This window comes from Cavia porcellus, unplaced genomic scaffold, assembly GCF_034190915.1.
Source record: "Cavia porcellus strain 051 isolate PalLab524CR breed Dunkin Hartley unplaced genomic scaffold, mCavPor4.1 scaffold_4, whole genome shotgun sequence".
Classification (NCBI taxonomy): Eukaryota; Metazoa; Chordata; class Mammalia; order Rodentia; family Caviidae; genus Cavia; species Cavia porcellus.
In genome coordinates, this window is record NW_026947487.1 from 8,461,284 (window position 1) to 8,489,136 (window position 27,853).

The following is a 27,853-nucleotide window of genomic DNA, read 5'->3' on the forward strand; positions in this document are numbered from 1 at the left end:
CATTAATGTATCAGCTGATCAAATTCCACCCTGAGAAGCAGGAACTGTCCTTTAAGTTATCTCCTGCATGTTAAATGCCAGTAAATGATTATAGTGTCAGTGAGTGGAATTGGAACTAAGATATCACCCAATCTCCCTCTTTACTGTGCTGCTTAGCATCGAGACTGTTTCCTTAGCATCTAGCGTGAGCAAGGATATGCTGGTTAAGTGGAAAAGTCTTGGACAGTAGTTGTAAAGCTTCGATGATCAGGATCTGCAACCAACGGGCACCAGCTTGCCATGGCTCACCAGTTTAATACATACACACTTCGATCTTGGGACAATACCTAAATGGAAAATGGCATCAAAAGGCACAGGCAAGATTGCTGCCACCAGGTGCCGTCCACCACTCTTTATAGATCTTTTCCCTCCAACTTTATGTCCTCTCACCACCTTAATAACCAAGCTCTTCCCACCTACATCCAAGAGGACCTGAAGAAATCAAAGGCTGTATTCTCTTGCATACAACTTTAGGCAGTCACTTTCTCCTCCCAGTTTATCTGAGTTATCAGGAAGTGAAATGAAGGCCTGTGATTCAGCAGGGTGTCTGTCTGCCGAGTAGGTCACACCCATTGGTCTCATTTTCAGGCAGAAGAGAAAAAAGAACCTAAGAAAACCGTATTCACATTTTTGAACGTGGAGACACTATCTGCTCTCAGAACTCGGCTGATGCAGGCCAGACTTACCGGCTGCGTTACGGTAACGACTCTCATCCCTGGGTGGTGAGACCACAATTGGGAAATTCGCAAAGGCGCTGTAGACAATGTTGAGGAAAATCCCAACGATGTAGATTTAAATGCCCAGCCGGGTCGCGAACATCAGCATTGCTCCTGCACAGAGCTGGGCGCTGACATTCTGCCTCAGCGTTTCCTGATTGTATCAGCGCCTTCTATTTATTCACTTTCTACTCCCGGCCACTCGCTCTGCGGGATTCCTGCTGAGCTACTCATCCACTGGCCCCAACCGGCCCTTCCTCGTTCCGGGGCCGAGCTCCCCGCTCCCCCTACCCCTACTCCAGGGACGGAGCCCTCCCGAGGCGGCGCAGAGCCCTCATCCATCCCGGCCTCCTCGCTCCCCACCACTTCCCGTTCCGCTCGGCCCTCTAGGGTTTCCAGCGCCGGTACCCGCGGGTGGAGAGTTCCAGGGCGGGGCCGGGAACGCCGCCCGGGGACCTACGAATCTGGGCGTCGCCCAGGGAGGGGAGGCCGGGGCAACTGGGGCGACCTGGGCGAGAGGCCAAGCGCGGCTCCCCACTGCGGAGACCGAGCTCCAGCGACAACAGGTGGCTCGGGCGCCGGGTGGAGGGAGGGGAAGGGGGAGACTCTGAGGCTGGGGGCGGGTCTTGCTGCCTCGCCGCTTCCCCATTGGCTTCTAGATGGTTGGCTGCTGCTATAGAACAGTGTTGTCCTTCCGCCCAGGAATGTAGTCCCCTCGCTCACCCTACAGGGCAACCTGCGCGTCTGGGAAAGGTGCCCACGCGAAGACGCAAGGGGCGGGCACTGCGGCCGTGCCGCAATTGGTCAAGCGCGCGGAGGGATCGCACGCCGCCTGGGTAACCTTGAGGCCGGGTCCGGGGCTCTGCACAGCGGCGACGCATCCAGAGCTTGCGCGGTTCTGTGCTTCTTTGTGCACCGCTTCCTTAGCCGAGCGCACGAGGTGAGCTGGGAATCCTGGTGAACTCGGAGCTCCTCATGGGGACCCTTGTAGCCGGCCAGGCACCGTGACCGGCACGGTGGGGCATCCTGGGCTTAGCGGACCCGGCCGAACGCGCGGAGAGGATGCTGCTGCTGCTCGCGTGCGGGCCGGTCTCGCCGCTCTCCCTCCCCGATCCAGTTCTATCCTCGCCCCGCTCTTTTCCTCCTATACTCGGTCCCATCCTCGCCTCCTTTGTCTTATTCCTGGCTGTTGTTTTTCATCCTTGCCTCCCGCCTTTCTCCCTCTTTCTTGGATGCTTAGGCTTTTTCCCTGCCTCACTAGTTTTTTCCACCCTTCGTCATTTCCCGTGATCCGCGTTGTGATGCTTTACAGCCTTCACTTGCAGTAGCTCCCTTTGCGGCCTCCAAGCCTGCGGTCCTCCTTCCCGCGCGCGTCCCCTGCCCCCTCCTCCGCGCTGGTCACGTCCGCGTTGAGCATCCCTACCCCGCCTCCTGTCCCTTCTCTCGCAGTCGGGTCTCCGCCCCCTCCGTTCAGGTCACATCCCCGCCTCCTCCCTCCTGGTCACGTCCGCCCCGCTTCCTGTGGCACGTGGCGGTCCTATGCCCCTTCCTCCATCATGCATCTCCAGGGCTCCTGGTCTGCGAATCTGGGCTCCTTTACAGCCGAGGATGTAGCGCGGGCGCAGCCAGCGGGTTATGTAACATGAGACGTCTCCGCTGCGGGAAAGGGGTGGCCGGATATTTGGGCTGGGCGCGGCCCCAGACGTTGCCCGAACCTGCGAGGCATCAAGGTGCCCATCGCGCGGTCTCGGGTGGGGCAGGTTCTGGGGAGTTCCCGCGTGTACACCCGAAGTCGGTATGGCTCGGATGTCACTGCCGGGTGGCATTTGGAGACTAGGATAACCGCGAAGGTCACAGCCTGTGAAAAGGTCTAATTAGGGAAACATGAAATTAATCTCTGGCTGAGATTGGGACAAAGATGGAACTTCCTGTTGGGCTTAGGGAGGCCGCAAGGGGCCTCAGGTGGCACACGTGCTGGGTTTGAAGAAGCGGGAAAGCACCTTCGAATCTAAAAGGTTATTTTCTTTTCTTTTTCTTTCTTTCTTTTTTTTTTTTTTAAACAATTTTTTTTTTTGTCTTTTTCCTTTTTATTGGTACCGGAGATCGAACTCACGACTGCCTGCTTGCAAGGCAGGCGCTTATGCCGCTGAGCTAAATCCCCAGCCCCTAAAGGATTATTTTCAAACCGGCCAGAAAGATGCTCTCCTCTTTAAACTATTGTTTTCCAAGCCTGGGACCTGATTCCTCTCCAGATGCGTGAAGTGAGCCTGCTTGGGAAATCTAGGCCTGGTGGTTGCACGCTATTTGGAATCACCCGTTAATTACCAGAGCACCGTTTTCCTCCTAGTGGTTGAGATACCGCTTTCTAGGCGAGTGTTTTATCTGCATCACAAGGTCTGATCTCCATGGTCCGGGAGTGCAACTTCTTAATCCACATCGGTGTCTGAAGATTTGAAACATTTCCCTGCCCTCGGCCCACACATCATCAATTATCTTTGGGAGTCGAACTCTCTAAATACCAGATATTTCCTGGAAACCAGTCCCCTCAGGAATCCTGCTAGAGTTTGCCAAGTAACAAAATGTTACTTTGCAACCCTTTTCACTAGGGCATTTTGGTCTCTTGAGCAGATTTAAGACAAAAAGACGTGGAGGGAGGTGGGGTGGGGGTGGGGAGTCAGTCTTTGGAATTTGACTTAAAGGTAGAAGCAGTAAGATCCTTACCGAGGGCCAGGGATTTAGCTCAGCGGTATAAGCGCCTGTCTGTCGCGAGTTTGATCCTTCGTAACCGGCCCCCCCCCAATCCTTACCGAGACTGCAATCTTCCTATTCTACTTCTCGGGCCCCCCAGGGTGTGCTTCTAGGATCTGTTCACTTTACTGGTTGGTGCGGGATTAGGACTGAGGCAGGGTTAGGGTTAGGATAGTGCCTCTCGGTTAGCAGTATTGGTAGGGTGTGGCCCCTTTCTAGGCACAAAAAAGGGCCTGAGTCAGGACCCCTGGGACAGCATTGTTAGCAAATAATTTGCCCTTGGGTGGTCCAAGGCTGCTGGTGGCAGCGCCTTGGGGCTGTTCCGTGGGGGAGGGGGGTAATGTAGCCCTTAGCTGGGGCTGTGGGCAAGATGAGCGAACCTTTCAGCTTGACTGCTGTTCAGAAAATTGTCTTCCTTAGGTGAGTCAGGGGAGGCTTTGTTGTGGTTCTGGTGGGCTTAAGAAAGCCCCGCTCCTTTCAGTAAGTCATGTGATGAAAAACCACGAATTTTCTGACTTAAAAAATGTCTCCGCTAAGGAAAAAAAATGTCCACTAAATCCAAAAGAGGCTGTCCAGGTCCCACGCACTTTGTACCACCCCAGGTGTTTAGGTGTAGCATGTCAAGGCCTCTGCCTGTATGCAGGTAATGCAGGCTATGCACCCACATTCCTGGGTAGTCTTTGGAGGGCTCAGTAGCCTCCCACAGGGCATAAAGTGACTGACAAAAGATTTCTGCAAACTCATTTCTGAGTCACTAACTTAAGTCAAAATATATAGAAGTGCATCTCCTGTCTAGCCCAGCTGCTTCCATTTTAAGCTTTATGTTGGAAATCAAATAGTTTTTAGTCTCAAATTTACAGTTTGCAGCATTCACCGCTGCACCCCCAGTAACTTGGTACATTTGATAGCTAGCTGCAAACCATACCCTTCAGGAAGTTGCATGTGTCCCTCGAATGTTGTGACATTAGGTGGTGTCCCAGGAAAAGTCATTTCTTTCTTTTTCTAATTTTTTTTTTTTTTGTCTTTTTCATTTTTATCGGTACCGGGGATGGAACTCACGACCTCCTGCTTGCAAGGCAGGTGCTTACTCCGCTGAGCTAAATCCCCATCCCCGAAAAGTCATTTCTTAAAGCTGTTTATTTCTTAATGTTGAGGCAGTGGAGAAATGAGAAAACAGCTATAGACAGGAAGGTAGAAAAAAGTGACTGTTGCATTACACACTTAGCTTTGGTTTCCTTTGCTGCAGCTTTTTTTTTTTTTTTTTTAAATATGCCAATCGGGATGTTGTTTCTCTTGGCTGAGAGCTAAGATGAGGGTAAAGGAAAGTGACTCATTTGACATTACCTCAATTTCTGAACCATCCCATATGCCCACAGTCAAATCCTGGCTAGCTAGTATATGGACAAGTTGTTCCTGTAAGCAGTTTTTTAATTTCAACTTTGCTGAGGGTGCTTTGTGAGGTGCTTTATCTGGTGCAAATTTGTACAATATCTTATATTGTTGCTTTAAGTTTCACTTTGAGTACTGATCAAAATAGAGCTAAGTGAAAGAATAAATGTAGACCCTTCACAGTATCACCATATTTTCTGAGACCCTGGGGTTTTCACGCAAGCTGGATTGTTAAGTAGTGCGAGCAATGATTAGGGCTTTGTGTTGAAGAAGCTGTTGGGGAAAAGTGAGCCGGGTGCCTGGTGGATGGTGATCTGCAGCCTTCCTGGCCTCCTAGGGTCTCCTAGTGAAACTGGTCTGGTGGAGGGACCCCTGGCAGGACCTTCAAGTGGTGCAATGAGACCACGCCCCTGCAGTGGTTTGTGCCTGTCTGCACGTAGCAAGGAGAGGCAGGCTGCAGTACCTCCTGCGGCCTCTGAGATTCACTTCCCCCAAGCTCTCAGCTTCTTGTGAGGCCAGCAGGCAGTGCTTGGGAACAGGCTTGGCTCTGGTTTGGTGGGGGAGATGCCAAGACCAGCTGTACTAAGACAGTGAGGTTGCTGGCTGTGGCATTTCAGAGTGTGGACCAGCTTAGATGCTGCTTTTAAAAAAAAAAAAAAAAAAAAATATATATATATATATATATATATGTATATATGTATATATAAAATCAAACTCAGGACCTTGTGTTTCCTAGGCCTAAAAAAACATATATATACATGTGTGTGTGTGTATATATGTGTGTGTGTGTGTATATATATATATATATATATATATATATATATATATATATATACATACATACTCAAACTCAGGACCTTGTGTTTCCTGGGCAGGCTCTGCCACAGAGCTACACCCTCACCCCTTCCCCCCCAACAAGAACCCCATCCCCTATCCTTTCCAGACATCTTTAATTGACCTGCAGATCACATTTCTTCAACTCAAAACAGGTGGTATGTCCTGAAATGCTTGGCAGATTTGCTGATCAGCTCATTGAGTCCTGGCACATAAGACATGGGGTCTGTGCCCGTTTTAGAGGAGTCCAGTAGTTTTCAAATGCTCATCATGAACAAGGCCGATAGCCCATTAAATTAGCAGATTTAGCAAATGTCACTTTATAGGTGGATGAACATTTTAAAAGTGACACTTTGAAGTGTTGGAAGGCAGGAAATCAGGTTACTAGTTGAGTTTAAAAGTGATCCGGGCACTACATAGTGAGTTCAAACCAGCTTGAGCTACATGGTGAGACTCAAAAAGCCCCCCCCCCATTAGTGTCAAGAACAATGGGCAATTTTAAATAAAATAGAAATAAAATAACCCAAGAATTCAATTTTTTAAGAAATTTTTTTGGCACTGAGAATTGAACACATGACCTTGCGCTTGCCAAGCAGGTGCTTAAACCATTGAGCTGTATCCTTGGCCCCTAAAATTCATTTCTACATGTAAAAGCTCACATGTGTCCTGGGAGGGTTTTTCTATTAATAGAGGAAAAACTTTAATGGAGGGGAGTTGGCCACCAGTAAGGGAGCATATTAATACAATGGAGTTACAAGAATTAGCCTGACCATTTACCAGCTGTGTGGATCTTACATGTGCGGAACGGAAAAGCAGATTACTCAGTAGTCTGCACAGTATGCTCCTTGGGACCGAAAAATGGCCAGTAAACACCATGGTCAAAACCTAAGTCTCCCTGTAGTTCATATATGTTAGTGTAAATTTTCCCGCATTCTGCCATTGGACATAGAGCTGCTTCAGCTGTTTCACTTAGCGTACAGTAATTGGGGTCTAATTGCATGTCCATATCGTGCATCTGCATCTCTGACCTCACTGCAGAAATAGAGTCAGGCTCCACAACCACTGAATGTTCAGGTCTTTCCATATAAGACCTCTGGAAAGGAAACGAAACAGCTGTAGGCAATGTTCTTACAGAGCCTTTTTGGATTCACTTTCTGAGACGATAAAATATATCGTCTTCCTGCAAAAAAAGAATCAAAAATGGCCTGTGGGAGCGCAGAGTTCAGTCTGGCTGCAGATAACACTGTACATAGACTTAAATGAACCCTCAGGATGTGGCATTCGTACCAGGGTTGGCTGTCACATGCACTCTATAAGGTGTGACATCAAGGTTGGGTGGAGCTGGGTTTGCTAGGCACAGATGCAAAGTGGACTGCATGATACTGTAATTGTAAAGAAAATATGGCTCATTGTTAATGGTCAGTTCTGGTGGTAGAAGTACACATGTTGGGTTTTTATAAATCGGTGCCGGCAATCGAACTCAGGACTGCCTACTTGCAAGGCAGATGCTTATGCTGCTGAGCTAAATGCCCAGCGCCCACATGTTGGGTTTTAACAAGTGAAGCAAACTGATGAAGCCGCCCACGCTGGTTAGGGCAGCACTGTGGGACTGGAGTGCTGCCTGTTCCCCTGGAAGTGCTGAGCCCATTGTGCACTCTGGTGGAACCTGACTTAGGAGGGCCTGAAGCAGGTGTGAGGCACCAAGTGCTGCCAGGTGACAGCACCTCCTCCTGAGGCTATGCAGTGGCCTGGGGGTGGAACCTGGGGACATCAAGGACCTTCCTGAGGGTCACCTGGAGTTGGAGGTCTTCCTGAGGGCAGAAACCCCTCCCCCCACACTTAGAATCAGCTTTTCCTTATTCAGTGCCAGGATTTAAAGGAGCTAGGACCCTAGGTTTCTTCTTGCCAGTAAAATCTGTGACACTTAGTTCTTACCCTGAAGAAAGAAAGATGATTATTGATTGACTAGTTGATTGGGGGTTGAATTTAGGGTCTTTGCCCAGAGCCACATCCCAAGCCCCCTTTTAAAATTTATTTTTGTGAGATAGGACTTGGCTAGATTGCCCAGACTGGGTTCAGATTTGTGATCCTCCTGCTTCAGCCTCCCAGAGCATGAGGATTCCAGGTGTTTATCTTTCTTTAAGCAAGGGAAAGGATCATACAAGTGAGCTGAAAGCTGGGTGCTGAAAACGTATTTAGCATCTGTGCCCCACTCCCCCAAGTCCTAAAACAGCTCCTAATGAGCTGGCATGCCAACTACAACGGGGGCTGTCTGAGGGCAGAAAGCCTCACTGGAGGGGAAAAGTGGGCTTCCGGTGCCACTGCCGCTGGGCTGGTCTGCCTGCCAGGCTGGCTTTGAGCACCCAGGGTGCTCAGTGGGAACTGGCTCATACCAGATGCACATCCAGCCAGGCTGGCTTTCTGGGGCAGAATGATGGGGTCCTTTGTGAGGATGAAATAACTGGTGGGGTGAAGCGTAAATCTTTCCCAGCGCAGCCTGACAATGGTGCTGGCTCGTGGGAGCTAAATGTCGTGTCTTCCCCATTTGATTAGGATTTTTGCACTCTGGGTTTGAAGAGTGGCAGAAGAGTCACACCTGACACAAAGGCTCAGCTCCAGGCTCCTGAGATTGGATGGAAAGGGCTGAGCAGGCGCCCAGAGCTGAGCTCTGCCTGTCCCAGCCTGCCAGCCTTGACTAAGGCCTGATGGTGTCTTGCTTCCTGCAGCCGAGAAATGGCTCTGAGAAAGCTGCTTCGACAGGGTCTTGGACTCCTGAGCAAGGCTGTCGTCCCTGGGCACTACATTTTCTGCAGGCAGTGGACCTGCCAGGTCCGCACCACCATCACCAGGTTGACTCTGCATGTCTCTGCCCCCTGAGGAGGAGGAGGATGCAGAGTGACTCAGGCTGTCATGGCTGGGACCACTCATTCTCCTGGGGAGCCGGTGGGGAGGGGCACCTTGGGGAGGACCATGGAGGTAGGAAGTTGTGTCCACCTCAGGGAGGAACTAGTGACATGCCTTGATGTTGGAGTTCTCAGAATCTATGTTTTTTTTTTACAATCTCAGTGTAGTCCAAGTTGGCCTTGAATTCACTGAGGCCCAGGCTGGCCTTAGACTCCCTGTGATTCTCCTGCCTCAGCCTCCTGAGTGCTGGGATTACAAGAGTGTGCTACCATGCCCAGCAAACACATGAGATCTTGCAGAAGTCTGGGACGGCTTGTTGGCAAGCTTGCTCATTGACTGCTGGTGTGGACATCCACTGAAATATGAAAACTTAATTTTCACTGGCTACTTTTAGATTTCATAGCAAAAAATTAGAGACTTGATTTGATTCAAACTGGTGGAAGAGGCTATGGTTTGCAGCCAGTATAATTGAATGTGCTGATGCTGTCTCAGGGACAGCCTGGTAAGGTTTACTACTACGAAGCTTCAGGGTTGACCAGAGAGGAACAGAAGTGTGCTGGGTTCAGGCGAGTGACTAACATGTTGGCACGGTATTGTCCTATGGGTTGCATCACAGTGGGTGCTCACATGGACACTCACAGCTTTGAGGCTCTTGGTGGATCAGGTCATTGAAACTGGCCTATAAGCCTTTCTGACCTAGTGCCTAGGATATTTGTCTTGCCTCTGCCATGTGTAAACTGTGTTTGCAGAGGGCAAAAGAGCTGAGTATGAATGCACACACCTGTGGTCCTAGCACTAGGGAGGCAGAGGCAGGAGTATTGGCCAGTTTGAGGCCAGCCTGGGATACATAGTCAGTTCTCAGTGTCAAAAGAAACAAACAGAATAAACAAAAGAATGTAAGATTTCATTTAATTCTAACAATTGTAGGGGATACTTGTCAATAAGTATCTTATTTTCTAAAAAGATACACTGCCTGCCTTTCTACCTTCTTTCCTGTTTGGTTCATACTGGCCTTGCGTTTGCTGCATAGCGCTAGCTGGCCGCGCACTCTGATCCTGCTGCCTCCCAAGTGCTTGTATTTCAGGCATGTGCCACCATGCCCGGCAGCCTGCTTGCCCCTTTTTCTTTTAAGTATTTCATATTAGTAATTTTACTTGTAAAGAGAAGAAAAGTTCTGCTGTAGTTCTGCCACCCAGAAAGCATGGTGTTGCAATTTTGGGACATCACAGCTCTTTCCTGTACATCTAATTTGGTGTCATGCCCCGGAAGGGTAGGGAGCAGCCTCTTGCAACAGAGTCAGTGGTAGGGTGTTACAAAATTACAAGTTTCAGTAGACTTCAGGTAGGGGGTCTCAGACATTAGGGACCCAGCAAGAGTTCACTTCCACCTGTGAATCTTAGCAGGTTTTCAGTATTTTCCTGGGGTGCTTCTGAGGGAATTCAGCTGCACCTCCTCATGTAGCTTACACCCGGATACCTGGTTATGAAGGTAATGTTTTCATTACCCCTAGAGCATTAGTTATGCTCAGTTCTCTTTTTCTTTTTTTCTTTTTTCTTTTTTTTTTTTTTTTTGGCACTGGGAATGGAACTCATGACCTTGCACTTGCCAGGCAGGCGCATTGCAGTCAAGCTACATCCCCAGTCTTCCACTTTCACCTTAATCCTTGTTCAGCTCTCCAGGGCAGACCCTACTCAGCTCCGAGCGGTCTCTCCAGGTGGGGCCAAACAGCCGCCCTGAGTCAAAAAAAGAGCAGTATGTCACTGGAAGCCCAAGCCCAGAGCAGCACAGGTATGGTCTGATCGGCAGTGGCCTTGCCAGGTCTCTGAGGAGACCCAGGGTCTCCCGGGTCTGGAAGGGCCTGAGAATGGTTTATCTTGGCTGTTCATAGTACAGCTCCTGGACTGGTGACATGTCGGCTGAGGGCACAGCAGGCCTTGTGTTTCAGTGGCCTGGTGTGCCATCTCTGTGATGTCCCTGCCACAGCTTGGCTCCGCTAAGCCTCACTGGGGGCCCATTCCCTTAGCCACTGTGTATCTACCTTGAGGGCAGCCATAGGGCCGGGCCCCTGGCCACAGAATCCTTAGATTTGAGACAAAGCAGCCTTGTGACTGACTGTGACAACCATGCTCTTCTGGAAGTGGCAGGGATGGGTTTCAATACCACCCTAAGGAACCACAAGTTTGGGGGTGATCTACATGGACTCCATGGTGTGGGGCCTGAGATCAAGTGGTGAGGGCAGGGCGAGGAAGGGCCCGCTTGTGAGCCCCAGCAGAAGGATTTAGAAGTCCAGCCCTTGGTCTGAGCACATTGGTGAGCAGTGTCCAGCCCAGGCCCCCGTGTGCGTCCTGTGCTCAGTCAGCCAACCTGCTCAGTGAGTTTAGCTGTGGGTCAGTGATGAAGTAAAGCAAAGGTCCAGGCCATCCAGGGGGCCGTGACCAGCTGGTTAATTACCTGGAACAGAAGGTCCCAGTGCAGTGTGCAGGGTGATTCTCAGGAAGGGAGCTGTGGGCTATGGGGCTTGGTCACGCAGCACGTGTCTAGCCTCTGAGGGTTCTGGGCCCAGTCCCCAGTATGGGGCAGTTAGGGAAGCATAAATTCCTGACATTGCAACTGACTTGTTAGCGTTAGGCTAGTACTGGTGGTGTTGAGGTCCCTTTCTGCTCTGTACAAATTGATTTGCGTAAGAATCCTCTGGTCAGAAATTGATGGATGGGACTGATTGATGGATGGGACTGATGGATTGATTTCGAGGTAGTAAAAGATTGAACCCAGGGCATCTACAATGAGTTGCCTCACCTGCCATTTTTTGTTTTATTTTGAGATAGCTCTTGAGGTGCCAGATTATCTCAAATTGGTGATCCTCCTGCCTCAGCCTCCTCAAATGCTGGGATTGCAGGTGTGCACTACTGTGCCTAGGTAGATGTAAGGGATTTTTTTCCTCCCTGGCTTTTGTATTCAGGGTTCCCATGCAGGGATTACTTTTAGTTGTCCCTCAGTGGGCTTGGACCTGTTTATTGTCACACCTGCAAGAAGTGCAGAGTCTACTGATGCTCTGGGGATCAAGAAGACTCCCTGAGAGAAGTTGTCTCCTGACAGGGGAAGGGCTTTGGCCTTTGGGGGATGAGGGTGAGGCTGCCATGGGATTCCTGCACTGATGTGTGTGGTGGCTTCAAGACAGCTTGTCACATGCGAACTGCTAGACTTAAGCAGACACCAAGCCAGGGGTCAGTTTCTTATCGCTGGAGGTGGTTGTAACTTCCTTTTGTAGACATGCCTTTGGTGCATGTGAAATGATGTGACTCATAGGAGATTGTCATCAGTCCAGCAGTGTCCACAGCCCTGGTTCAGAGTGAGGCTGGGGTGCAGAATGAGTTTATTGGGTATATATATGTATTGTATTGGGTGTAAACAGGATGTATGCCAGGCACTGAATTCTGTACCTTGAGCTGATGCCTCTCTTTTGATTTCCCGGACCAGCACCTCCAAAGCCATGTCAAAGTCCCACAGTGAAGCGGGCACGGCCTTCATCCAGACGCAGCAGCTGCATGCGGCCATGGCCGACACCTTCTTGGAGCACATGTGCCGCCTGGACATCGACTCGCCCCCCATCACTGCCCGCAACACTGGCATCATCTGCACCATTGGTGCGTGGTCCCCCCTCCCGGGCCAGCCTAGTGGCGCAGGGACTAAATAAGTGCCACCTAGTCGTGGCAGAGCGAGCTGCTGAGTTTCAGAGAGGCTGGCCAAGTCCCGCCGAGGCTCTTCTGTCTGATGCATGGAAGCCTGTAGGGTTTCAGGGAGTGGGAGGAATGTGCCCCAAGATCCAGACAGCAGGCTAACACTGTAGCATTGTTAGGCTCTTTGGGAAACATTTTGGGCTTTTGTGGAGAAGAGCTATTTACAGAAAATGGGAAAGATGAGTTCTGTAGATGGGAGCAAACTGCTATATCCTCCTACTTGAACAGCACGGGTTTTCTTACTTGTGGCTTTAAAATGCTTTTTTCCCAGGCCCGGCTTCCCGTTCCATAGAGACTCTGAAGGAGATGATTAAGTCTGGGATGAATGTGGCCAGGCTGAACTTCTCTCATGGAACTCACGAGGTGAGCCTTGGCTGGACAGTGAGGTCACCCGTGCCTCACACATGGTTGGGTCACTGGGGGCGCTGGGTTTGTTCATCCCTGGGGAACGAGGTTGGCTCTGTTGTTCATGGGGAGTGCGAAGCTGCCTTTACCAGCCCCATCCTACACCTTTTCTCTGGTCTCCTGGCCAAGGTGGCACAGGCAGCCAGGCCCTGCTTGTCGCTGTCATGGTGTCCCGTGCACCTGGTCCAACCTTAGGCTTCCCTTACGCCAGAACTCGCCAAAGCCTGGTGGTGATGAACCTGCAGTATGCGTGCCAGAGCCAGCTGGTCTCAATCATTGAAAGTTTTGAAAGGTTCAGTATCACCACCCTAAGCCATGAGGAGTCTCAGCCACTGTCCCCAACACTTGCCCTAGGTTTCTGCAAACAGCTCTTGTTGCCACCCAGAACCAAAAGGTCACCTGGGGGTTGATTCTGGCCTTGCTCAGCCAGATGAGGCAGGTGTAGGAGGAGGGGCGCCCAAGGATCAGCTGTGATTTATGGGACTAGGGCCATCTGTCCCATGTGCTCCCTGTGCTTCTGGTGTATTTGGAGAACCACATAGAAAGGAGCAAGAGATGGAGGGGAGCGAGGGGAAGAGGATATAAAAAAGAATTCAAGTGGCCTTTGTACGTGATGAATGTACTCATGATGGACTGCAATTAAAATTTTAAAAGATGAAAAAGTAAGATAACCAGTGAGCATGCCTCTTCAGGAGTGTGGTAGCAGTGTGTTTGAGCCGAACTTTTTATTACGTAAAAGGGAAGCTTGGGAAGCTTTCTCTTTCCTTGATTTTTCTTGTTCAGACAGAAGAAAATGTCCTGTGAAGTCAGATGGAGTGGGGCTGCCCTCTGCCCTTTGGAAGTTGGTATTAAGTTTGGACTAAATATAAATCCTTAGGAACAGCAATCCAAGAAGTGAATTCCCCTTTCCGGGAACCTGAGACTCTTCATCATAGATTCCATAAACAGCCTATGACCTGGCAGGAGGCTGACCCCCAAATGTCACGGGGGCCTGGTCCAGTAGGTACCTAAGCAGGTTACGATGCAGCCCGGCTTAGCAGTGACGGGTTTTTTAGCAGGAGTCACCAGGAGGTACTCCTCATTGGCTTAGTTCAGAGAGACAGAGCTGAGGACTGCTATGAAAGCCTTCTGCTCGCGATCCCTGCTGCTGGAGTCTGCAGTTTGCAGGGAGTAGAGCAGAAATAGTTGTGGAGACACTGACCTTTCAGGAGGCTTTGTAACACCTCCATCCTGTAAAATAACACCACGGAGCTCCAAAATGGCAAACACTGGCTAATACACTTCCCTCACCATGGTGGGGCTAGCTCAAGAGTTTAGGTTTTTGTTTGTTTTTTTGTTATAGGCTTTCAACGTGTAGTTCAAGCTGGCCTTGAACTACATCCTCCTGCCTTGGCCCCCAAAGGCTGGAGTTTTACAGGCATTCACCATTGTGTCCGGCTTGGAGTTTAGTTTTTAATCTATAAGAGGCATTTGGAGATTATCTATACTTTTAACTTTTTAAAGTCTTCTTAGGTTTATTTATTTTTAGGCTTTAGACTGTGATGGCATTGTTTGTGGCAGTGTTCTGGGTTTTAGGAACTGATTTAAAATTGGTCTAGGAGAGTGTGACATATGGCAATTAATTAGTTTCAGTCCAGCTGCACAATGGGGCTCTTATTCCTGTTCACCTTCCATTGGGAGCTGGGACATTTCTTGACTTTCAGTTTTTTGAGACAACATCTTCCTATATAGCCCAAGGATAGTCTAGTACTTAATTATGGGCATCAGGCTGGCCTCAGACTCTCAGCAGTCCTCCTGCGTCAGCTTTTCTCCAGTGCTGGGATTTAAAGGTATGTGCACCTGTGCCTGACTGGATTGTAATTTCTAGTACTTTTCTGAGAATATTGAAGCTGCTTTTTCTTACTCTGACCATCAGCTGTGTATGACCTGATCTTTTAACAGTTTTGGCAGCTCTCGGGTCCCCATCTTTGGCAGTCACAGAAGCAACGTGTATTCTTGCTGAATGTGCGGTTCCATGATGCCCCTGCTGGCCAGAAAATAGTGACTTTGAAACAACCTAAATTTAGAGCCTTCTGTAAGGACAGGGCTGGTGGGAGGCTGTCTTAGCTGTTGGTGACAACTGGAACAGGGAGTGGTAGCAAACTCCTAAAGCGCGGTGTGGAGACCCTGGGTTCAATTTTTAGTACCTCTCCAATGATCTAACTCTAGGGGCCAAGCGTTCTACCACTGAGCTATGCCCCCAGCCTAAGGTCAGATGACCTTAAAGGCTGGGGTCTATCTGTCCTTTGAGGCACAGTTAAACCCATTCCAGTTAGACTGCTGCAGCGTCGACACCTCTCCATGCTGAGATCAGACAAGTAATACAGCGATCAAACCAACCAGGTTGGCAAAGCACTAGACCAGTCTTAGGAAGCATGATAAAACTTCATCCAAATCCTGTAGTGTATCAAAGGAATTTCACAGTGCATGACAAAAGGAAATTGTAGTCCATGGACACAGTCAGGCTTCCAAATTAGAATTAGAGTGGTCATTGTAGTGTATAGTAATAATAGTACCGTTTTATTAAATAATGACTATGTGCTTGGCTGTCTTTTGAATACTTCTCATTTGGTTCTGAGAAAAAGGCATTTATCAGTATTCATTCTTTTTTAAAAAGAATCAAATGAATCTGGGGCCAGAGATTTAGCTTAGCTGCACAAGCACTTCCCTGGCAAGCATGAGGTCATGAGTTTGAGCCCCAGTACCCCCCCCCCCCAAAAAAAAAAAAAAAAAAAAGGAATCTGGGCATGGTGACACATACCTGTAATCCCAACAGTCAGGAGACTTGGGCAGGAAGCTCAAGATTAACCTGGGCTACATAGTGAGTTAGATTTAAAAGAAAAGAAGAAGAAAAAGACTTTAAAAAATTTCTCTTCTGCCCTGCTTTCTATCTTGTACTATTGTTGGCTTGCTTATACTTTTTATAACTTACTCTAAGGACCTTTACAAAACAAACCACACCAGCCAGCGGTCCCTTATGCCAAAGCACGTGAGAATTCAAAGCTGAGCATTTACGACACAGCCCAGTAGCAGACTGGCCCACATGCGGGTGCCATGCTCGTGGACCGGGGCTGGGTACAGATAAGGCCCATAAAGCGCTGAATGAGGTGACCTTTATCAGCAGTGTCCCATGGATTACACTGTCTGAGAGCTCTCATGTCTTATCTGGGACTGGACTCCTCTTTTAATCAAACAGTAGTGGCAGGCTAGAGGAGAAAGGCTTAAGGGAGCAGTTGCAGCTGGGGTTTGTAGAGCTTGTCACCTGCAGATACAAGTACATACACCCCCCGTCTAATAACCCTCAAATTGGATTCTGGAAAAGCGCCTGTATAACCTGTCTACAGTGACCTTCAAAATGAGTTGTTTAACTTGGGCCACTGTTCCCTTATGTCAATAACTCAGAGTTTGGATTGTCATTTGGGTCGATAGGAAAAGCATGGAATTGGACGCTGATTGTGAAATGCTCCGAGGCTGAGGGCGTTGGCAGGGCAGGGGCACAGGCCCTGGGGATGGACTGTGGTGGTGGTGGTGGCGGCTACAGAACCTTTCTTGAGGCGTCTGTCTGCTCAGCCCTGCTATGGGAAATGCAAGCCTGACCCAGGCATGGGTGACACTGGTTACCTCCCTTGTCTTTCCTTCCCTCCAGTACCACGCAGAGACCATCAAGAATGTGCGTACAGCCACCGAGAGCTTCGCTTCTGACCCCATTCTCTACCGGCCTGTGGCTGTGGCTTTGGACACTAAGGGACCAGAGATCCGAACTGGACTCATCAAGGGCGTGAGTGTCACAGGGAGGTCACACCTCCAGAGGCAGGGTGTTGAGGGCTGCCTCCCTGGGCACCAGGTCTTAGACTTTTGAGCTGCAAATGAGGATTTTATGTTCACTGCTGTAAGCAGAAAATTAAATCTGTTTTGCTAGGAGATAGTTCACTTGCTGCTCTAAGAGCCCTTCGCTAAATGTCATATGGGTTCTCTTGCATCTTTTTTTCTCTCCTTGAAGTAGCAAACTGAAACACTGTAGTTTTTTCCCCTGGGTTCTTTCTTTGTAACTTGGTAAGTTAAAATGGAGCAGGTTTTGTGATTTTATGTTGGGCTGAGACTGGAGCCCAGCTCCAGGGAGGGGAGCCCGGCGTGGGAGCAGCTCCCAGAGCCTAGACCTGGCCTCTTGTGTCCACAGAGTGGCACCGCCGAGGTGGAGCTCAAGAAGGGGGCCGCGCTCAAGATCACACTGGACAATGCCTACATGGAGAAGTGTGACGAGCATGTGCTGTGGCTGGACTACAAGAACATCTGCAAGGTGGTGGACGTGGGCAGTAAGATCTACGTGGACGACGGTCTCATTTCCCTGCTGGTGAAGGAGAAAGGTTTGTATGGGGTACTTCTAGAGAGGCACAGGAAGGGGGATAAAAAGGAGTAGAAAGTCAGATGCAATGGCACACACGTGATGGCAGCACTTGAAAGCTGAGTCAGGATGATCCCATCCAGTTTGAGGGCAGCCTGGAGTACCTAGCAATAACTTACCTCAACAAAAGAAAAAATGTTAGGTACATGCACCTGCTCCCGAAGATGATAGGATACAGTTCTTGGCACGTGGGAGCCAGGTGGCGGGCAGCAAGCATGCAGGTGTTTGCTAAGTAACCTGGCTGGGCTCACTGTTGAGATCACAGCTCTTAGACACAACCTACACGATAAGGTATTCGAGGCAAGACAGCGATTTACAGGTCAAGAGATGGAGTTAGGGTGAGAACCCGGCTCATGGGGCTCCAGGGACACTGGTGGGACCAGGCCCTACACTGCTGGATCGATTCCCTTCCTGTCAGTGTGCGATTCGAGGTTCTGCCTTCTCATCACACACAGGCCCCGACTTTCTGGTGACTGAGGTGGAAAATGGCGGCTCCTTAGGCAGCAAGAAAGGCGTGAACCTCCCCGGGGCTGCCGTGGACCTGCCCGCTGTGTCTGAGAAGGACATTCAGGACCTGAAGTTCGGGGTGGAGCAGGACGTGGATATGGTGTTTGCGTCTTTCATCCGCAAGGCTGCCGATGTCCACGCGGTGAGGCAGGTCCTGGGAGAGAAGGGGAAGAACATCAAGATCATCAGCAAGATCGAGAACCACGAAGGGGTCCGGAGGTGAGGCCTGGGTCCTTTGCCTCGGAACACAGCCAGCACACACCTGGAATCCAGCACTCAGGAGACCGAGGCAGGATGGTCGCCTTGAGTTCAAGGCCGGCATGGGCTACACAGAGAGACCCTGTCTCAGAGAAAAAAAGCAGTCTCAGAGGCCCAGACTGAACCAGAGACTTCTAGGAGAAAGGAGTGGAGTGTTGCTATTTGAATGATAAAATCAGGGAGTTTACTAGTTGGTTGGTTAAGAAGCTTGACCTTGTTCTGTGGGCTTGGGGACCCACAGTGGTGAGGCTGGGTCACAGCACCCCCTACAGGAGTCATCCTGCTTGACTGCTAGCAGGGTTTGCTGGGAAAGGAACAGTCATGGGGAAAGGAAGGCTCAGGCTCTTGGAGAGGTCCTTTTTGCCCCACTCGGGAGCCATGTGGCAGCTTAGGGCCTGCTCTCCATGCTATGGTTTGGGCCTCCTGCTTCTGTTTGAAAGCCCGAGCTTCTCCATGTTGACATTGGCACAAACAGTGTCTCTGGGCTGATGGCATAGAAGCGCTTGAGTGCAGCCACCCTGGCATGTCTGTTCTCTTGGATCCTGGCTTGAAACACAAAGTTTAAAGACAGTGTAGTGCAGTGATCTAGCCATGCTCCTGTTTATAGCAGCATAACTGAGTAGCTACGTCTCCGAAAGTGGCCTGTATGTCCACCAGGTGAATGAATAAAGAATGCTGGTGTTTACACACAGTGGAGCACTGCACTGTTGTGATACAGTGCAGTGAACCTGAGTCACTTGTAGGAAAAGGGATGTACTTCAAGACCACCATGTCATGAGACATGTGGCTTAGATACTGTGGTTTCTCATGCCAAGTGATCTGTAATGTAAAAAGCAGGATAAAAGATAACAGAAATTAGGGAGGTAGATATTTCTCAGACAGGAAGAAAAAGAGATGGAAAGGGGATAGAGATGAAGGGAATGGGGATAAAAAAGATGTGTTATGTACATTTACCAGCTTCACAGAAGGAATTAATCATGTATTGTAAAAATGGAGTACAAAAAACGTTATTTATTAGTTTTTGAGGCAGGGTTTCACTCTGCAGTTTAGGCTGGCCTTGATTTTGCACTGATTCAGGCCTAAAAAAATTTTTAATCACGTCTCAAGGGCCAGGCGCAGCAGTGCACGCCTGTGATCCTAAAACTCAGGAGAGTAAGGCAGGAGAACTACCATGGATTTGAGGCCACCCTCTGCTACACAGCAAGATGCTGAATAAAAACTACCCCTATGGTTAGAATGCTGAGGAGGTGCGAGGCGGCCAAACAGCCAGCCCTGTGGTCTGTGAGCTGGGTGGCCTGTCCTGTATACCAAGTACTTTGGAACACCCCCTCCCTTCTGTCCTGAGCTGTGGGGTCCCTGGGTGAACCATGCCACATGCCTGGCCTGGCGCCAGGTGGCTGGATAGAGACCTAGTGAGCCCCAGGTGGGAGCTCCTGAGATATAGGCTGATGGAGGATGGAGGAGTCCCTGTCCCTACCTCTCATTAAGGTGTCTGAATACCCCGTTAGCACCTCATTTCCACTGGGGTTGGGAAGCAGGAGAGTGTCTTATAACTTAGCTTCCCCTCAGCTCCCTCCTTCAATGTCAGGTTCGATGAGATCCTGGAGGCCAGCGATGGCATCATGGTGGCCCGAGGTGACCTGGGCATCGAGATTCCTGCAGAGAAGGTCTTCCTGGCCCAGAAGATGATGATTGGGCGCTGCAACCGCGCAGGGAAGCCCGTCATCTGCGCCACACAGGCACGTGTGTCCCCCTCCCCGGGGCCCTGGCCACCTCTCCATCTTCTCTGCTTCCTAGCCACACATACTATCTGTCCTGGGGGCCACACAGCATCTCACCACTGCCCTGTCCCCTGCAGATGCTGGAGAGCATGATCAAGAAGCCCCGGCCCACACGGGCTGAGGGCAGCGACGTGGCCAATGCTGTCCTGGATGGGGCCGACTGCATCATGCTGTCCGGAGAGACAGCCAAGGGCGATTACCCGCTGGAGGCCGTGCGCATGCAGCACCTGGTGAGGACGGCCCCGGGCAGGCCAGTGGTTCTGGCGTCCTCTGACCCAGGCCTCTGGGTTTTGTTTTCTTGTTTTACCTTCTGGGCCCCACCCCCACCTCTCCTGCTCCTTCATCAAGGCTGCTGCTGCTGTACAGTACAGTTCACTCCCCATACCGTAGCCAAAGTCATGGCCTAGGTATGCAGTTGCAGGATGTCTTGTACCTCTTCCCTTGGGCAGTCTGGAGGACCTTAGTGACCTGTCCTAGCTTCCCCATTGTTCCATCTTCAGACTCCCATTGTTTGGTTTTCTGATTCCCCACTTGCCTCCCCCTTTCTGCAGACAAGGTGCCCTCCTAGCCCTGCAGGGACCTTCCTGGTGGGGTGAATGACCCGGCCCAGAGCTATAGCTGGGGCTGGGTGGAACCTGGTGGGACTGAGCTCTTCAGGACACCTGCTCAGCCATTCCCCATCCTTGCCACTCATGGTCAAGGTTCAGTTTCTCCACCCTGCGTTCCGCCCCAGAGCTTCCTGGAAAGAGTGAACTGCCTGGCCTCTTCCTCCAGGTGGCCCTACCTCAGTCTTAGTACACAGTCTGGTAAACCTGCCCTGGTCCCCACCTGGCTTTTCCCCAGGCTTTCGGTTCCCTTCTGGTTGACTGCCCACTCATGCCTCAGTGTGACCCCATTTCCCCCATGTCCTTGTTTAAAACACCGTCACCCCCTCAGAAAAAGCAAGAAATGGCTCTGGAGTAGCTGGCCGTCTTTCTTTTGCTCCTTCACTGTCCCCGTGCCCCTGTACAGCTGTATCACCAGGGTTGTCACCAGCGTCTCTGCAGGGTTTCCTTGGACTGAAATGGCAGAGACTGTACCCTTTCTCAGGGACATTTATGTGGCTGAGCCTGGCTGATAGTCAGCACAGGACAGAGCCACGAGTGTTGTCTTGGCATGGCCTAGCTTCCCCAGGCAGGAAGATTCCCCTCTCTCCCTGGACACTTGTCACCTCAGCCAGTTAACCAGAGCACCTGCCTCGTGGCCTCACCAGGATTCTCCCTCTCTGGTTGCTCTGTTCAGCTGTGGTACCTGCTATCCCCAGATGGGGGTGCTCAGTTTCCCCTGTTCTGTCAAACCATGAGCCACACAGACTTTATGCATTCTTGGAAAGTTATTTCAGTCATCAGGGCCTCACCCGCAGGGGAACCAGATGAGACGTATCTAATGATGGCCTTAGTAATCCTCTAATGATCGAGGGGCACCCGAGGCCTGTGCACCCTGATGTGATATTCCTACTTACCACTACCTTGGTTTCTTGATTAGCGTTCCATAATGGGAAGCCTGGGTGTGAGCCCCTGGCCTGCTGGGGTGACAGTCCCCATCTGGGGGGATCTGTTATGAGACCAGAGCCTGAGTGGCAGCTCTAGAGTTTCAATTCCACATCCTTTCTTCCCCATCCCGTTCTGTGCTTTGAACAGACACCTTAGAAGTGGGAGGTTTGGATTGCATGGCACTGCACGAAAGATAAGTCATGGGTCTGGCCGGCCTGTAGCTGCCCCCAGACAGTCAGGCCTGTCCTTTCTGTTAACGTTGGCTGATGGCCTCTCTGTCCCTTAACTCTGGCCTGCTATCGCCTGTGTCTTAATAATAAGTAAGAGCTGGCCAGAACCAGCTTTGATTCTGTGTCCTGCTCTGTCCCCTGTGCCCTGGCTGTGCTTGCATTCTGGTCTACAGTGAGAACACTGTAACCAGGAAGTCCTGCTATACCCCTGCTTGCAATCTCTGTGCTAATCTTCGAGGCTCTGTGTGGCAAATTCTAGGTCAAATCTAACAGGTTACTCGTGTGTGAATAACTCACTGTCTCGTGCCTGTTGAATCATGGTCACAATCAAACATCTCACTGAACTTAGTGTTGTCTGTGGCTGACTGCCTCTTCCCACGGCTGCTCAGTGAGCCCTTCAGGCTGCAGAGCCTTGGCTTTATGTGACCCCAGCTTCTTGGGCCTCTTGGCCCATTTCTGTGGCTGGCGAGTGGAGAGGCAATGGCTTCCCCACCTACTGTCATGCCATACCCAGGCAGCCATGTGGTGGGGTAGGGCGTGCTCCTTCCTGTGAGCTGTGTCACAAGGCAGCGTGGTCAAGTGTTCTGCTAGGGCAGAATGTGGGCCTGTCCTGGCATGCTGCCATATTATCTCACACCCTCTGATCTGGTCCAATAAAGATTATGCAGCCATCCCAACTATTTGGGAGGCGGAGACAGAAGCATTGCAAGTTCAAGGGCAACCTGGACAGTCGGCAAGAATATCTGTCTCCAAAAAAAAAGGAAGAAATCTTTCCAGAATGGAAGATCCAGTTTCCCCCAAATTGCAGGGTAAATAACATTAGCTGAAGCAAAAGACTGCCCATACTTCCCAGAGCACGTAAACTTTACCGCCCTGCCTCTGTGTTGGCCTGAAGGACAGATTTAACCTGTGATACCTTCCTCTCTGATTAATTCCCCATTCTATGTTTCCATGTCTTGTCTCTCGTGTTTTTTCCTCCTCTTCCCTCTTCCACGTCCCCACTCCCCCCTTCCCTAACCTTACAGATAGCTCGGGAGGCTGAGGCAGCAATGTTCCACCGCAAGCTGTTTGAAGAACTTGTGCGAGCCTCCGGTCATTCCCAGGATCCCATGGAGGCCATGGCCATGGGCAGCGTGCAGGCTTCTTATAAATGTTTAGCGGCAGCTTTGATAGTACTCACGGAGTCCGGCAGGTAGGGCCCCGAGGGCAGGTGTTGTCTGTAGGATGACCAGCTTCTTGTACCAGCTGCTGCCAGGGAGGTCACGACAGGGTGGACCCAAGGTCCTGTGGCTTAGTAGGTTCAGTGGATGTCACAGGCCCCTGGTAAAGGAATGATCCTGTGGTGCTGCCATCTTGCTGTGCAGGCATACATTCCTTTCCAGTCACCTGTCACTCTTCCCTCCCTGCCCCTTCCCTGTGATAAGGCTCTGATGAGGCTCTGTCCCCCCTCGTCCTTGTGGACGGATATTGCTCCCCTAGATTGCCCGAGAGGCAGAGGCTGCCATTTACCACTTACAATTATTTGAGGAGCTGCGCCGCCTGGCCCCCATTACCAGCGACCCCACAGAAGCCGCCGCCGTGGGCGCCGTGGAGGCCTCCTTCAAGTGCTGCAGTGGGGCCATAATCGTGCTCACCAAGTCTGGCAGGTAGGAGGCGGCAGGGATCCCTGGGGTCCGAGGAGCGGTGCTCAGTGGCACTGAGCCGAGGTAAGACCCTGCTGGCTGCCACTTGAGCCTGAAGGACACAGCAATGCCCACTGATGTGTTAGGTCATGCGGCTCCCAGCCCCACAGTGGATGGATGGACCTCCAGCATCAGGCGCGGCCGTTACTCCATATTTAGGATCTGCTCTTTGAAAAGAGCGAAAGACAGTGGGTTGTGGCCACGCCTGTAATCCCAGCACCCGAGGCAGGATTGTCACAGTTAGAAGCCGCAGCCTGGACTGCATCTTGAGGGTCCAGCACAACAAAAGAGCAAAAGACAACGTGTGATGGGCTTATTCTGATGACTAAGGGTCCTTTAAGTCTGAGCTGGAAGATCGTTGCTGTTCACGGGGTCCTTCTGTGCGCCCAGCCCCTACAGGACTGAGCTGTGATGATGAAAGGCCTATGTGTGTGAGGAGGGAGACTGTCCACCTTGCTGCCATTCTCTGGGCCTTGAAGCCAGGCCATGGGTCATCTGGCCTAATGACCTCGAGTTGAGGTCCCTTGCCTTGACTTGGACTTAATAAATTCCTCAGCAGGCTGCCTGGAGCGAGTTCCCTGCCTGGTCCCTAGCGCAAGGGCCCCTGGGAGATCATGCATGCAAGGGTGAGGGAGCAATGCCATGCACCAAGTGGCAGGGGGGCTCCTGGCAGCATGGGGACAGACGCCATGCCCACCCTGGCTAAAGAGTACCACTTGTCAGGGGTGACCTTTCCACAGAGCTCGCACCCTTGTTCTTGGGCTATTTTGAGCCGTGGTCACCTGGCATTTCACTCATTTGGTCCAGCTTCAGCAGTTGCCTCCCTGAAGGCTGCGTGGCTGTGTGTGGAGAAACCTGAGGCAAAGCCCTGCCTGCCATGCTGAGGATGTGTTCCCTGACACCTGTTGGGTGTCCTCAGAGCTTGCCTGCTGGGGCCCAGCCACCTCTGAGCTGCCCCCAACTGCTGTGAAATGTGCAAGTGTGCAGTGTTCTGCCCACCGCACCTGCATCTGCCTCCTGTGCAGCACCCAGGTTTCTAGAACCTTAGAAGGGAAGTCTGAGACGTCTTGACAAACCTCCAAAAAAGTTTCTCATTATTCTTGGGTTTGACTCTAGGGCTCTAGAACTCAGCTGCTGGGACCATTCCAGGGGCCTGGGAGCCATATGGGTGTGGAGGGGATGCAGTCAAGAAACCCCACATGAACTGCTTCTGGGCCTGTGTGCCTCGAGGAGGAGTCACCAGCTCTGCTGCTGTTCTCTCACCGTAGTTGCTATTTGCACACTGTCTGGCTTGTAGCTGACAAGGCAGAGCCAGAGAGTCTGGGCCAGGGCTCCTGGTCTGTGCCACATGTGAAGTGGGCGGGGATCTCCAGCCTGGGGTCATGTGGGGTAGTGGGTGAGCCTGACCACACACATGGTGACCCAGCCAGTGGAAGACGGGCTGGTGGGGATAGCACCAGGAGCATTGCTGGTGACCACAGCCTAGAGCTGACCGGATGGGATGCTTCCCAAGATTCTTGGGGTTCTTTTATAAAGGTGTCTTCACTCTGTTGGCTCCCACTTCAGGTCTGCCCACCAGGTGGCACGGTATCGTCCCCGGGCCCCCATCATTGCTGTGACCCGCAATCCCCAGACGGCGCGCCAGGCCCACCTGTACCGTGGCATCTTCCCTGTGCTGTGCAAGGACGCCGTGCTGCAGGCCTGGGCTGAGGACGTGGACCTGCGTGTGAACTTGGCCATGAATGTCGGTGCGTGGCTGGGAGCCCTGGCTCTTGTGACCCAGATAAAGGAGTAGAGAGATAGGTGAGGGGCAAGGGGCCTGGAGACTGCTCCTGCTCTTGCTGCGGAAGTGTTTTCAGAACCCTCTCACTGAATAAGGTAGAGGTCAAGGGGCGAGAGGCAGCCGTAACTCTCTGACTTTGAGCTCAGCTCTGGGGTAAACCTGAAAGATGTCCCTGCCTACTGAGCCACCTAAAACTACATCAGCATCAGCTTTGCCTGGGCTGGTAGGCTGGCGCCACCTTGCGGTATGAGGCAGTAAAGCTCATTCTGTCCACCTCCTGCCTCTGTCCTGCCCTGGCTCTTACACTCACCCACCTCTCTCCTCTTTTCCTCCAGGCAAGGCCCGAGGCTTCTTCAAGACGGGAGATGTGGTCATTGTGCTGACTGGGTGGCGCCCTGGCTCTGGCTTCACCAACACCATGCGTGTTGTGCCCGTGCCATGAAGGCCCTGGAGCCCCTCTCTGGTCCCCTTCCCTGCCCCCTTCCCCCAACCCATCTATTGCTTGTAGTAGCGCTCACTCTGGGCTGTAGTGCTGCACTGGTGGGCTGGGATGCCTGGGAAGACTGCATCTCTGTAATTAGCACCTTCTCAGGTGCAGTGGCCCAGGGCTAGCAGCCTGGGATATGTCCCCACCCCAGCAAGGGACTTCTGAGAAAGGAGGCCCCAAAGCTTGTTGCAGGAAGGCAGCAACTTCACCTCCTCGTATATCCTGTTCAGCTCCTGTAGGAAGCGGATGCCTAGAGAACCTGGCCGTGGCAGCCAGCATCGGGGCTGACGACATGGGCCAGTGGATCAGACTCTGGTCCTGACTCCAGTTGCTCGATGATCAACCCCACTCCCACTGTCACCTCGGCCTCCCCACTTGACCTGTGCACAGTTCTCTGCACCTGTACTCCACACACACACTCAGCCCGCCACCTCCAGGCCTGTTGCTATAGAGTCCACCTGTGTGTTAATAAACAATAGCTGAAGTCCCTGTGGCCTCTCTTCCTCGAGTGGGTGAGCCCTGCTCTCTGAGCAGGTGAAGCTGTGAGCTGCAGCCTTAAATGCAGTTCACCTGCCAACCCTCCAGCACCCTGGGGAGATGGGCTGGCCAGGTTAAAATTAAAAGCTCCAAGGATCTATTTGGGCTATGGATGGTATGACAGGGCAGAGATAGAAATATAGAGGATCCCTTGACCAGAGATAGAAATATAGAGGATCCCTTGACCAAGTCAGCTGTGCTCCCTACTCCACTGGTTCTAGAGGTGGAGTCCAAGGTATGTGAATCCTAGGAAGAGCTCTATCACAGAGCTGCAGCCTCATGGTTTGTGGGGTTTTTTGCTGGGGGGGTGGGGGGGTGGTGGGAGTGTCTTTGAGACAATGTCTTACTATGCAATTCAGGGTGACTTTGAGCTCACTGTGTAGCCCAAGCTGGTCTTGAACCCACAGCACTCATCCTGCCTCAGGCTCCTGAGTGGTGCGGGTTATAAGCGTGAGCCACCATGTCCGGCTATCGTTTGTATTTTTGCTCTGTTGCCCGGGATGGCCTACCTCTTGTTCGTTTTCCTAGTTGCAGAGGCCATTACGGACGCTGTAAGGTGAATCCTTTGGGCACCTGGGGAACTTGTGCCCAGGACAGTGGTGCCAGAGGGTCCATAAATAACTTGGGAGAAAAGGCTGTAAAGCTAGAAAGCAGGAACTTAAAACGCTGTGACCCTGGTTTTCAATCTGGCCCAGGCCGATCATCTTCAGCCCACCACATTTCCCTGGTGTCCCTACTAAGCTGTCCCATGTTGGGGCGACGCTGCTTCCCCACTACCATCTTAAAATCCTCTGCTGCTCTCAAGTCACAAACAGGCTGTGGAGCTCAGCTTTGGTCGGGATCAGTACAGAAGTGTTGGTTCCCGAGTCTAGGATGGACTAGAAAGGGCCCAAGGGAACCCCAGCTCCTCCCGGGGAGCCGCAGTAAGTGCGGACCCAGGGCCAGCTTTACAGGTCTACCCCGCAGACCCAGCCTTTGGGTCTGCGCGGAGCTTGGGCCGGCCTGGGCGGTGCGGAGAGCGAAGCGCCGACCTGTGGACTGCGTGCGTCGCGCAGGAGCAGCCACAGGGCGCTGGGGGCGGGGCTTGCGGGGCGGCCTCCGGGCGCGGGCAGGCTCCGGCGGTCAGCTCCGAGCGAGGTAGAGGCGGGCAAGGGAGGCTGCAGCGGGCAGGTAAGGGCTGCGGGCTCCGCGGGGCAGGGCGGCTCGGGGCCGGGGCCGCGGGCGAGCTCTTCCCAGCCCTGAGTGCAGCGTAGCGAGGAGTCCGTGTGAGGCGCGGGTCCCAGCAGTCCGAGTCGGCGCGAAGGGTCGGCTGCTCACTCCTCTCCCCCGCTCCCTGCCACCGCCGCCGTCGCGCATTCGTTCACGTGTTCATTCATTCCCCGCCGCGTCCTCGACTCCCAGTCCTGGTCGTCCCGCCCGCAGCCTGGGCTCCCCTCCCGGTGCGCGGGCTGCACTCGCAGGGCGTCTGCACCCACTGCTGCGGGGCTGCCCCGGACGCCGCGGAGCTGTTCCAGCACCACTCGGCCGCGCCCACGCTCCACGCCACGGCGGGCTGCGGCTGGTCTCCAGCCTGGCGACGTGGTCCAGATTCGACCCGGAACGAAGGAAAGTTTGTGCAACTAGGGAGAGCGAGAGAGCGCGCAGAGAGGGGTGACACTGGACTTGACATCCGGAATGGTGGCTTCTGCGCCTTGAAGGCTTGGGGACCTGGGATTGGGGTGACTTGGGGGAAGATAAAGCCAGTGAATGAAGCTGTGCGTTCCTGCCCCTGTCCGGGACCTGCACTAGCGGACTGGGCATTGGGGGCCTGCCTGTCGCCGGCGGGGAGCTGGCACAGGGCGAA

General features: G+C 52.0%; 2 protein-coding genes across 7 annotated transcripts in view; both read left to right on the forward strand.

Annotated features, from left to right (window-relative positions):
* Positions 1-1,489: 1,489 nt before the first annotated feature.
* Positions 1,490-25,962, forward strand: Pkm (pyruvate kinase M1/2). Of its 3 annotated transcripts, XM_063246697.1 has the most exons (12): positions 3,859-3,923; positions 10,302-10,418; positions 12,108-12,274; positions 12,639-12,730; positions 16,458-16,589; positions 16,989-17,175; positions 17,669-17,939; positions 19,567-19,717; positions 19,837-19,989; positions 22,547-22,713; positions 24,770-24,951; positions 25,322-25,962. In XM_063246697.1, the coding sequence occupies exons 1-12, from the start codon at positions 3,874-3,876 to the stop codon at positions 25,426-25,428; spliced, it is 1,776 nt and encodes a 591-aa protein (XP_063102767.1). In that variant the 5' UTR covers positions 3,859-3,873; the 3' UTR covers positions 25,429-25,962. The 3 variants fall into 3 exon arrangements, with proteins under 3 accessions (XP_005007242.1, XP_063102767.1, XP_003477691.1); XM_005007185.4 differs by lacking the exons at positions 3,859-3,923; positions 10,302-10,418 and adding an exon at positions 1,490-1,695; XM_003477643.5 differs by lacking the exons at positions 3,859-3,923; positions 10,302-10,418; positions 22,547-22,713 and adding an exon at positions 23,001-23,167.
* A 102-nt stretch (positions 25,963-26,064) lies between these two features.
* The window catches only part of Gramd2a (GRAM domain containing 2A), a 64,843-nt gene continuing 63,054 nt past the window's right edge, over positions 26,065-27,853 (forward strand). For 2 of the 4 annotated variants that reach the window (XM_063246717.1, XM_063246714.1), the window contains exon 1: positions 26,322-27,180. The gene's annotated coding sequence lies outside the window, so the exon portion shown is untranslated. Of the gene's footprint in view, positions 26,246-26,321; positions 27,181-27,853 lie in introns of those variants that run through there. The other 2 variants (XM_063246715.1, XM_063246716.1) reach the window with 2 other exon arrangements.

Coding starts and splice junctions, on each gene's coding strand:
- Pkm (XM_063246697.1), top strand. CDS start 3,874: ATGAGCGAACCTTTCAGCTTGACTGCTGTTCAGAAAATTGTCTTCCTT. Junction 19,990..22,546: donor CCGTGCGCATGCAGCACCTG/GTGAGGACGGCC, acceptor CTAACCTTACAG/ATAGCTCGGGAGGCTGAGGC. Junction 24,952..25,321: donor GAACTTGGCCATGAATGTCG/GTGCGTGGCTGG, acceptor CTTTTCCTCCAG/GCAAGGCCCGAGGCTTCTTC.